Below are 12,039 nucleotides of genomic sequence, written 5' to 3' on the forward strand. Positions count from 1 at the left end.
AAATGTAAATATTATTTTGGGTAATATTAGCCTCTTTTAAAACTGTGAAAAATAACGACAGTTTTTAAACCAAGCTTTCACCGTCTGTTCAGTATTAGTGCTGACAGATGTTTACAGCTGTTTACATCTGTTTATGAGTGCTGAGCCAGTGTGTGTTACTGTCAGAAAACTTGTGTTGAATTACAGGATGGTTTTCTTTAATGTACCGTCCATTGCAGGGCTCCATGCACACACACTTTTACACACTCATTCACACCTAAAGGGCAGTTTATCTTCACCAGTCCCCCCACTAGCAGGCGCCCTTGTTCTGCATTATTATAAAACTTGGTGTGTTTCATCACTGAGTTACTCACCGCAGTGTCTCCAGTTTACACTCGTGTTTCTTCAGTAGATCACAGAGCTTCTCCACTCCTGAGTCTCCCAGTTCACACCCACTCAGATCCAGCTCTCTGATGTGTGATGGATTTGTACAGAGAGCTGAAGCCAAAGCAGTGCAGGATCTCTCACTGACGCTGTTCCACAGTCTGCAGAAAGGAAACGGCATTTAGTCCATCAGGACAGAAAAAAAGAAAAGAGACCTGAGGTGAATTTTTTTTTTAAATTCTGATTTCCTTTTATCCAAGTGGTCTCATGTACAGTAAGGGAGTATTGTTCAGTGGTTACATTGCCCCCCAGAACACACACACACACACACACACACACACACACACACTTATTGAAGCTGCATGCTGCCTTTTTCTGACTTATTTGGACCTTATGCCAATCACTAGACTGATAATTCAGTGTATTTTGTGAGTGTTACGGGTCCCAAAAAATGATACTGTGGTCTGGAGTAACATATTTAATGAAATATCATCTGTTGGGAATACACAAAGATGCAGCAGGTCAGATAGCGCTCTCATTCACGGACATTCATTCATTGACAACACTTCGTTCTGATGTCAGCTCTTTCATATTGGATTCCATACTAACTGTAAATAATAACATAGGTGTTACTTAACATACAACTGATCATATGCCACGTTCTGGTCCCTTACAATAGACAAAATACTGTGTGTGCATTCACTCTCTATGGACATGTATTCCATTAAAAGGAAGTATTTCACCAGTAACCAAATTCAACATCTTACATCAACAATAACAGTCTGCATTTCAATCAATAATCATGTCTCTCTCTACATAGTAAACATGCAGATCAATCTTAGTGTCTACTGGGAGAAGATCTAGTGTGTGTGTGTGTGCGCGCGGAGTGAGTGAGTGTGTGTGTGTGTGTGTGTGTGTTCCTGTGCCTGCACGCGCATTTGTAACGTTCCCACCACGGAACAACATTTGTGTTGCTTATATTCTTGCCATTCAATTTACATTTACAGAAATAGTGTGACACATAACACTTTAAAGAACAATCGTGTCTTGGTATATCCTTCCCTCAGCAACCACATACAGACCAGTTCCCTCTACTGTAATGCTTAAATGCTAAGAGTTAGCAATCGCGATTAGCATTAGGCTAGCTAACGTTCGTTCATTCGGGCTGAGGGAAACACAGAACCAAACCCAACTACCTGCACTATTCATTACTAGCATGTTTAGGCTACGGTAAACATATTCATTACCAGCACATTTCACAGTAAACCTCATACATTACATATCCATCTCCAAACTGCATTCCTCATTTAGCTGACAGGTGATTTTGTACCAAACACTCAGTGGCTTCACTGGTGACCGTTAACTGGCCGCCCTCGCTGCACCACAAACAACTGACAGGAAAACTCATTGCTAATCCCATTACAACCATTACACAGGCCGCTATCTGCGCTCCTATAAGTGTTACTGTTTACAGAATTATGTTTTGAGTGTATTTACCTGTTGGGAATACACAAAGATGCAGCAGGTCAGATAGCGCTCTCATTCACGGACATTCATTCATTGGCAACACTTCGTTCTGATGTCAGCTCTTTGCAAGCTTCCTATGTGAGAGCGCCATCTGCTGGTGAATTTATTCTCAGCAGGAGTGAATTATATCACTGAAATTTCTATAAAGTGGCAGTTCTATAATATAAATGACATGTGTTCAGTCTTTTCTCTAAATCAAGTCTTTTTCCTATCTGTCAGATCACACTCTGCCACATGAGCTGCTGTGACTTTTCTTATTTGTAAGATAGAAGTGTAAAGGATGGAATGATGACGTAAATGTAAATAAATGTAAATATTATTTTGGGTAATATTAGCCTCTTTTGGGCGGCACGGTGGTGTAGTGGTTAGCGCTGTCGCCTCACAGCAAGAAGGTCCGGGTTCGAGCCCTGTGGCCGGCGAGGGCCTTTCTGTGCAGAGTTTGCATGTTCTCCCCGTGTCCGCGTGGGTTTCCTCTGGGTGTTCCGGTTTCCCCCACAGTCCAAAGACATGCAGGTTAGGTTAAAGGTCCCATGGCATGAAATTTTCACTTTCTGAGGTTTTTTAACGTTAAAATGAGCTCCTCTGACCTTCTTAAGTCACCCCAGTGGCTAGAAATTTCATAATGTGTAAACCAAACTATGCCCAACATTTGAGAATGGCGCGTCAAAACGGCGCGTTGATAAGCTCTTCCCTTTACTACGTCAGCAAGGGAGATGATCCCCATGCCCCCCCTCTGGATTCCCACCCACTGTATGGATTGCCCGCCCAGTTGTAGTGAGGAGACCATAGAGCAGCGCTCGAAACTAACAGTGTCCCGATGTCCCGGGGACCATAAAAAATGTCATCGGGACACAAAATTATCATATCTGGGACAATCCCGGGACAATGGAAAAAAATAGATCTAGAAAAAAAGTTCTACATTAATATTATTTACAAAGCCGTAACACATACGTAGACATTCACCTAATTTGTCAATTTTAATTTTAAAACGTTAACAGCGAAAAATACATAGTAGCTACACTTTCGATGCACCTGCATCCGTAGGCTACAGAGCAACGCATTCTGTTCTAGAATCTTCGGCCGGTGTCCGCATTATATGGGCTTGGAATGGAATTGCTACCGCACACGCTGCGCCGACTCTTGCCAGAACAAAAATGCTGAAGTGGTTGAAGCGGACCGACCGCGGGGAAGAAACTGAAAGCCCAGACATAACGTCTCCGGGACCTTCAGGATCCAAAGTGTCATCGCCTGGTCTGCAGGCAACGCTAGCAACTGAATGAACTGAATGAACACTGTTAGACACGTTATAAAATACAGCAGGAATGATGTGGATGATATTGACGGAAGATAGCGTTCAACAGAATAAGTGAGTTTTCTTCGTGTCTTTCTAGTTCAGAAAGTTTAGTCAGTCAGCAGCACAACTAGGCTCGGACCTGGCAGGTCCGTGTATCATCGTTTTCCAGATTGAATGGAATACTTGAATGATCGGATGATACACGGACCCTGGCACTATGCTGATGTTGCTAATGTTTGCACCCGGCAGCGAAAGTTCATAAAAATGGATAACGGAAAGTTCATAAAAATGGATAACGGTAATGGTGGAAATTATAAGTTGGCCTTATAAGTGCCAACAGATATTCAAGGTATAAGTAGATGAAATGAACATAAAAGGGGTCTTATTTTCAACTAAAGTGTACTGCAGATGTAGGGAGTTGAAACATTTTCTGAATGAGCTAGTTGGCCCCTTTAAATAAACGGGTATATATTCATACAGTGAGATCGCCAAAGTTTAATAAACTGAAAATGCAATAACTGTAATTTTGAAGTAGATGATGTATAGGACATGTGTCACTTGTGTCTTGTGACTTATTGTAAAAATGATATAAAGGGTTCAAAATTGCATAGTTACAAATATAATAGTAACTTCATATGATAATATTAACCACTGGTTATTTCAGAGAGGAAAAAAATGGGGACACTATTGCTTCCATTCGGGACAATACAACACAGAATTCGGGACCACTGGGGGACACAAAGAAAAAAAGTTAATTTCGAGCCCTGCCATAGAGGACACAACATGGCATCACCTAAGCGAGCAAAACATGGAAATTGCGCTGTACATGGATGTGACAACACAGAAAAGAGTCTGTTTTTACTGCCGACGGGAGAGCCCCTGAAGACGCAGTGGCTTAATTTTATTTACTTCAATAATACGCCGTCGAGTCTACCTAAGACGGTGTATGTTTGTCGGAAGCATTTTCCTGAGGAATGTTTCCACAACTTGGGACAGTACAGGGCAGGTTTTGCACATCAACTGTCACTGAAGCCTGGGTCCGTACCAAGCATCCCTGCCGCATCAGCCACAAACACCGAACAAGTAAGTATATAACTGTTAAGTCGTTTTGCCGTGTTTTAAAATCGGTGTGTTTGCAATGGCTACATTAGCTGTGCAGCTAACCGCTTCCTGCAGTTAGCCAGGTACTCTGTGCTACCTCTGTTATAATAGCCAATCAAAACAGTTTTTACAAAGACACCCACATTCTTTTTTTTAAGTCACTCGTTCATTTTATTTGTTTGTTCAGTAAAAACCCAAACATTTGTTGAATTTATTTTATTTCCTCGCGTCGCACCTTAATGACGTCAGCACGCGGTATTTTTCCCTGATTCTGGGCCGGGGTGTCGTGAGTGGCAGAGCAGCTCCATCGCTGCGATCCATTGAAAGTCAGCCCTAGATCCAATCTTTTGTCGGGAGCCGAGGTCGCGCGGGCGGCCCCCCAGCGGCACCGGCCGCCCGTGGAGGCAGCGGTTCTCCCAGGGGCAAGTTGGGGGGAGGAAACGGCAAAGTCCCCACTCCTCCATGGTAAAACTGCTCAGTTTTACCACACTGTAAAAAAAAAAAAATTAGTCAAGCCAACTTAAAAATGTAACGCAACCTGCTGCCAAAGGATTTTGAGTAAACTCAACTCTGGGCCAAATAGTTGTGCTGACTTGCTCTTTGAAGTTGACACAGATGAGTATTTTATGTTGACCTTACTTTATTTAGCAAGTTCAGTGCATTCAAATTGTGATGTTGAAATAAATTGAAATAATCATTCCAATTAACTTGGAAAAGCAAGTTGGCACAAAAAACATTGTTATCCAATATTATTCTTTTTTGGGGGCCTTTTCCACCTTTATTGGATAGGACAGTGTAGAGACAGGAAATGAGTGGGAGAGAGACAGAGAGGGATTGGGAAATGACCTTAGGTCAGAATCAAACCCAGGTCCCCAGATTTATGGTATGGCGCCTTATCCACCTGAGCCACAATGCCCCGAAGTGCTCTTTTAAGTTCACATAGAAGAGTATTTTATGTTGAGTTGACTTGCCTTGCCTTTAGAAGTTCAGTCCGACAAATTGTTTAGTTGAAATAAATTGAAATAATAATGCCAGTTAACTTAGAAGAGCAAGTTGGCACATCATGGTTCTAAGTTGAGTTTACTCAAAATCCTTTGGCAGCAGGTTGCGTTACATTTTTAAGTTGGCTTGACTATTTTTTTTTAACAATGATTTAGTGTGTGGCGGCACAGTGGTGTAATGGTTAGCGCCGTCGCCTCACAGCAAGAAGCTCTGGGTTTGAGCCCCGTGGCTGGCGAGGGCCTTTCTGTGTGGAGTTGGCATGTGCTCCGGTTTCCCCCAAAGACATGCAGGTTAGGTTAACTGGTGACTCTAAATTGACTGTAGGTGTGAATGGGTGTCTATGTGTCAGCCCTGTGATGAACTGGTGACTTGTTCAGGGTGTACCCCGCCTTTTGCCCGTAGTCAGCTGGGATAGGCTCCAGCTTGCCTGCAACACTGTAGAACAGGATAAAGCGGCTAGAAATAATGAGATGAGATGAGATTTAGTGTGCATTACATTTTTTAGTTAACACAAACCTCTCAACACATAAGTTCTACTTCACTTTGCCTATTATTAACACAAACAGAAAGAAATACCGACATACAAGGAGGGAATTCCCTGGCCTCTGTTGAGGAAAGCTTAGTCTATACTCCTATACAACGTCTCGTGTCAGTTTCCACGGACTTCTCCCTCCACCTGACCATTGAAACTTTCGAACTTGTGAAGTACGCATGCGCAGTGGCATTGGTTAAGGGGTGTCAATCAGCACTTGAATATATAAGTTCACTTAACTTAATTTTCCAATTCCTATGAACTTGTGGCGAAGGAAAGGCGTCTCAACTATTTTTTTTTAGTTACTTGAACAATTAGATGGGAAATTTGTTCATTCAACTTCGAATCCTTTTTTCACTCAACAATTTTGCAAGTTACATTTTTTACAGTGCATGGGCCTCAGGCTGAAAAAAACCCGACAAAGTCCCAGTTTTACCATGGGCTCGAGTTGTACCATTTTTTTAGACAGGGCGGACGGACCAGGGCATTCGCCCGCCTGGTCGTGCCCGACGAGGAGCGCTCTCGGCCGGCTTGGGAGGCAGACGGCAGCCCCTCCCCCCATCGCATGCCCCCACCCTCTACACTTCCCCGCCTCCATGCTTCTCATTAGCAAAACGACGCACTGGGAAAAGCGCTGAAATGGGGCTTTCTTCCAGGAGGCTATATCTACGTTCCGAGGGTTCATTTCGAGAAAGGCTGCGGATATAACATCCGGAAGCCTCCACGATCCCATTTAAAGCATCAACAAACCACCATGCCATGGGTCCTTTAACTGGTGACTCGAAATTGACTGTAGGTGTGAATGTGAATGGTTGTCTGTGTCTATGTGTCAGCCCTGTGATGACCTGGCGACTTGTCCAGGGTGTACCCCGCCTTTCGCCCGTAGTCAGCTGGGATAGGCTCCAGCTTGCCTGCGACCCTGTAGAACAGGATAAAGCGGCTACAGATAATTAGATGAGATGAGATTAGCCTCTTTTAAAACTGTTAAAAATAACGACAGTTTTTAAACTACGTTTTCATCATCTGTTCAGTATTAGTGCTGACAGATGTTTACAGCTGTTTACTAGTGCTGAGCCAGTGTGTGTTACTGTCAGAAAACTTGTGTTGAATTACAGTATGATTCTCTTTAATGTACCGTTGTTCTATCAAACTGTGCTACCTATCGAGATGTGCTACCCTGCGTCTTTGCGCAGGCCCATTTTTTTGAGCTCCGTTTCCACGCCCATCATTTCATGCTACCTTGCAGGAGTGACTTTGCTGGAATCTGAAATGTATATTTCAGAATATGAGAATAGAGTATCAAAACATGCTCCCCATGCTCTGACAGCGCCCTTGGAGGGACTGGAGGTGTAAAATAGAATGTGTATCTACTGGGAGCATTATTTGATGGAGAATATTGGTAGATCAAAATGTGCTACTTTAAAAACGTCAATCAAAACATGCAAGCCAAGCTCGGACAGTACACGTGACCTGGTTTGTAATGTAAATAAATATGTAACGTAACTTGTTGTGAGTTATATCTTTAGGAGATATACAAAAATCATACCGATAATCAACGGGAGCAGTTTTTGACAAAGTAGCATAAATCGATGGACTCTGCTGTCGATTAGCGCTACGTTAGCATTTTTCAGTAGAACACCACAAACCATCAGAACACCGTCCATTGCAGGGCTCCATGCACACACACACACTTTTACACACTCATTCACACCTAAAGGGCAGTTTATCTTCACCAGTCCCCCCACTAGCAGGCGCCCTTGTTCTGCATTATTATAAAACTTAGTGTGTTTCATCACTGAGTTACTCACTGCAGTGTCTCCAGTTTACACTCATGTTTCTTCAGTAGATCACAGAGCTTCTCCACTCCTGAGTCTCCCAGTTTACACCCACTCAGATCCAGCTCTCTGATGTGTGATGGATTTGTACAGAGAGCTGAAGCCAAAGCAGTGCAGGCTTTCTCACTGACGCTGTTCCTCAGTCTGCAGAGGGAGACAGAGAAAAGATATTTAGTCCTTTATTAGAGTGAACTCAACACTGTTACAGTATTAAGGTCAATAACTAAAGAATAAACCACTGTGTGTGTGTGTGTGTGTGTGTGTGTGTGTGTGTGTGTGTGTGTGTGTGTGAGAGAGAGAGAGAGAGAGAGAGAGACAGGGTGGTGTGATGAAGTGGAGTTACTGTTCTCACACTGAAGTTGATTATTTTTCAATAACAGCACATCTTGGAGTGTTATTCTTCTCATACCACAGCAATTTGCCAAAAAAAAAATTTGTAGTTTCATTAAATGTTGCGGAACATCAATGAAAGAAGTTAGTTAGCCAATATTATTATTATTATTATTATTATTATTCTACATGCACACTCTTCTAGTTTTTCAATTTCGGTTCGTGTGGTTTTCTCTTGTAAACAGAGGGGAAGCGTCAGGGCCTTCCAGGCGTTCAGAGAAGCCCAAACATACCAGCATTTCAAATGTTATATTTCATTTCTTTCATTCTTTAATTGCTTTTTAATTGCATTCTTGAAGGCCAACGCGAATTTAACCATGAATCGGCGCCGTCAGCGCAGCAGTGAAGTCACCTTCCAGCCGGTGTAGCGTTCATCAGTAGTGTTAGCGAAAGCTAATAAAGCAGTCAGTGCTATCGAGAGCAAGTAGCACAGGCTAACGACCGAGAAACTAAGATTTCTGTCTCCAGACTCTTCTTCCACACTGCACGCTCACTACAGTATTTTTCACTCAGACTTAAGGATTTATTCCCCTGTGGAATTTACTGAGTTAAAATCAACATCGACAGCTTCACACAACAGAGCGACCTGGCAGCCTGACGCTATTCCCTTACAGAATCCTTTACCCTGTTGCTGTTTTGGTGTCTGAAGTCCCAGCTCTAATAGTAATGGTTCACCACTGCTTGTAAACATGCGTGAAGAATATCTAATGAAGTTTTGGGAGCCTTTCAGGTGTTCAACATGTCTTTAGTTTCAGTTTATTTATTTAGTGCGTAATTATAGCACAGCTAATCCTAGCACTCGATTAGCCGAATCTTTCTCTTTCCCAGCGAACAAAGAAATGGTTCTGTGCAGCAGAAACCTCCCTCATTGGATATTCGCATCAGCTCTGATGTGTGACGTCACGTTGTCTTGATAAATGAAATAGTAGTCTGTTAAATTCATGTGATTCACATTTAGTGGTTACAACTGACCTGTTTATTCTTATTTTTTCTGAAAAATAATGTAAATATATAAAATCTGTAAAATGTTTAAAATAATTGAGTCAGTTGTGTATAATTAGGAGTTGAGGTGAAATGCGGCTGTAGTGCTGTGGCCTACTATAAAAGCCGTGTGACATAATTAGTGAATGTCTACAAAACTGAGCTGTAAGAAATGGAATATTTAAGCCTGGGCTTCAATGAAAACAGCGTTTTCTCGAAGAGGCAGGGACTCGGCAGGTTGTAAGGTGAGTACAATTCACTGTCAGCGGCTTTCCAATCAGCACAGGCACAGTCCGCATGGATACAGTCGCTTCTGGCTGTAAAAAACAGCAACTGAGTGAAAACAGAAAATAGAGATCGATGTGTTTATAGTTGTTTCTTACGTAAGTTTCTGCAGTCTGTAATGTGGATCCTGCAGCAGAGCCGAGAGCTGATCCACGCTGACGTCTGTTAATTTTCTGGAGCTCAGATCCAGCTCCGTGTGCAGTAAGGGGTTTTTACTGAACATTCGAGTAAGAAGGTTGTAGGCTTCCTCTGCTTCAGCACTTTTCAACAACCTGTAGGGATTTGAAGAGAAAGGTTCTTTTCACAGTATTTATTTATTTATTTATTTATTTATTTGTTTGTTTGTTTATTTAATATAATGTTTGCTTCTAGAAGAATCACCTGAGTGTCAGTTTGTTAGTTTTGCAGTCAGTAAGTTGTTGGACTCCTGATGCTCCAGGGTCGTTCCCTCTGAGATCCAGCTCTCTCAGGTGTGATGATGGGTTTAGTCTCAGAGCTTCAGCCAGAGCAGTGTATCCTTCCTCTGTTATACTGCAGTCTGAAAGTCTACACAAAAACACACAACTCTCTGATTTTATGTCCAAAATAAATTAATGAAGATGTGATATTGTATACAAATTGAGAATTTCATCTTTTTTCTTGTTAATTTATTAACTCTAGATTGTCAATTCAGTTTCAATTCAATTCAATTCAAAACACTTTATTTGTCCCCGCAGGGCAATTAAAAGAGCATCAAGAGCAGCATTAGGGCAGTCGAACATCAGACAACATAAAAACATAAAAACACAAATTAGAATCCTCTACAGCTGTCAGTTCTGTGTGCATTCAGTCTGACGAGGGGCTGGACAATGATGTTGGGACAGGGAAGGGTCAGTGTTCAGGAGTCGGACCGCTGTGGGAACAAAGGTGGACCTCCTCCTTTGTGTCCTGCAGCGTGGACAGCGCAGCCTGCGTCCTGATGGAAGCCACTCCAACACTGAGTGTAGTGTGTGTGAGGGGTCATGTAGGATCCTGTGGGCGGTGCGGATGGTTTGCTGGTCACAAAAAGCAGACAGAGCTCGAACAGGGAGTCCAATGATTTTGGAACAGACTTTGGTGATAGTGAGTAGTCTTGACCGGTCTTGTAGGCTGATGGAGTGAAACCATGAGATGAATGAAAATGTTAATACACTCTCAATGAAAGAGTGGTAGAAAGTCAGGAGAATGTCTTTATTCACTCCAAATGATCTCAGCTTCCTCAGCAAATATTGTCTCTGGTGGCACTTCTTGAGGATCTCCTCAGTGTTGGAGGAAAACCTCAGAAGACTGTCAAATATTGTGCCCAACTACTTATATTCCTCCACCAGCTCCACCGGCTCCCCCCGGATGGTGGTCGTGTGAGCCTCTGCCAGTTGTCTCTGCTTGATGGAGAATGTCACAATCAACTCTTTGGTCTTATTAGAGTTCAACTGGAGACCGGCTCCCTCACACCAGGAGATGAAGTCCTGAAGTACAGAGCCATGGTGTGGGTTAGAGGCGGAAAGCAGAGAGAGCAGGACTGTGTCGTCCGCAAATTTCACCAGATGACAGTCTGGCTGAGTGGACCTGCAATCATCGGTGTAGAGGATGTAAAGCAGGAGCGATAGGACACAGCCCTGTGGGGAGCCAGTGGAGGTGTGGAGGATGTCAGAGTAGGATCCGTTAACAAACACCCTCTGTGGCCGGTTGGTAAGGAAGTCAATAAGTCCATTAAGTCAATGTCACTTAATGGATTGTGTACAAATTACTGGGTTGTCATTAAAAACTGATATTATAATAATTCAGTGCTTGACTGAGCACGACTTCAAAAGTAAAAGAAATAGTGTTGAAGGATAAAAGCATTTCATGACACTTTGTCATGTTTTTAAGAAATGACATTGACATACTTGAGTGTTTCCAGGAGGCAGTGTGAATTCTGTAGGAGGTTCGAGATGTGCTTTATTCCTGAGTCTCCTGCTTTATTCCCGCTCAGATCCAGCTCTCTGAGCTGTGAGGGATTTTCTTCCAGAGCTGCAGCCAAAGCAGCACAGCCTTCAGCTGCTACACTGCAGTTACACAGTCTGCAGAAGGAAAGAAGGAGCACAATGAACAGATCGCATCTCATTTGTTCAATAAGAACGCAATATTTTCATTCTTTTCTTTAACAGTTACCTTAGAATTACAGCAATTAGACGTTTACATTGGAATAGAACTTTTACACACTTAAACACCTTTTAGTTAAATATAATAAAACTAATAATCTATTTTTTAATCAAAACATGCTGTTTAATTATATTGTGTTCTAGTTTAGTTATTTTTTTATATATACTTTATACTTATATATATATATATATATATATATATATATATATATATATTTTTTTTTTTTACTTTACTATATTTTTTTAGTTATTATTTCTATTCATTTATTCCTCTTTTAATTTGTCTTGTCTGTTATGTCTCAGTGGTTAAATCAAGTGATTTATTTGAAAAGGTCAAACGTGTTGATCATTTCTACTCTTCTGTTCCTCTCTAGTTTCAGGAGCTTAACACTTTCCAGTGATGGAACAGAACCCAGGTGTTTCTAGAAGGACTATGAGGTTTCTTTCGAGAAACACAGGATATATTATGTTATATCAACACTTATAGAAAACAAAAAACAAATCTATAATTAAAAATATATTTGTGCATACTTGGGTCATCCTTAATGGCAGGTCCCACTAGAAAACATT

The 12,039-nt window shown here is 41.9% G+C and overlaps 1 protein-coding gene across 1 annotated transcript in view; it reads right to left on the reverse strand.

The window, feature by feature from the left end:
• Positions 1-460: 460 nt before the first annotated feature.
• LOC132888191 (NLR family CARD domain-containing protein 3-like) overlaps positions 461-12,039 on the reverse strand; it is a 43,670-nt gene continuing 32,091 nt past the window's right edge. The window contains exons 7-12 of the mRNA XM_060924240.1: positions 11,215-11,388; positions 9,692-9,856; positions 9,409-9,582; positions 7,628-7,798; positions 4,521-4,774; positions 461-524 (exon numbers count right to left, since the gene is read on the reverse strand). Of these exons, the coding sequence (XP_060780223.1) occupies positions 4,531-4,774; positions 7,628-7,798; positions 9,409-9,582; positions 9,692-9,856; positions 11,215-11,388 (928 nt within the window). The 3' untranslated portion in view covers positions 461-524; positions 4,521-4,530. The remainder of the gene's footprint in view (positions 525-4,520; positions 4,775-7,627; positions 7,799-9,408; positions 9,583-9,691; positions 9,857-11,214; positions 11,389-12,039) is intronic.

Source organism: Neoarius graeffei, chromosome 6 (genome assembly GCF_027579695.1).
Source record: "Neoarius graeffei isolate fNeoGra1 chromosome 6, fNeoGra1.pri, whole genome shotgun sequence".
NCBI lineage: Eukaryota > Metazoa > Chordata > Actinopteri > Siluriformes > Ariidae > Neoarius > Neoarius graeffei.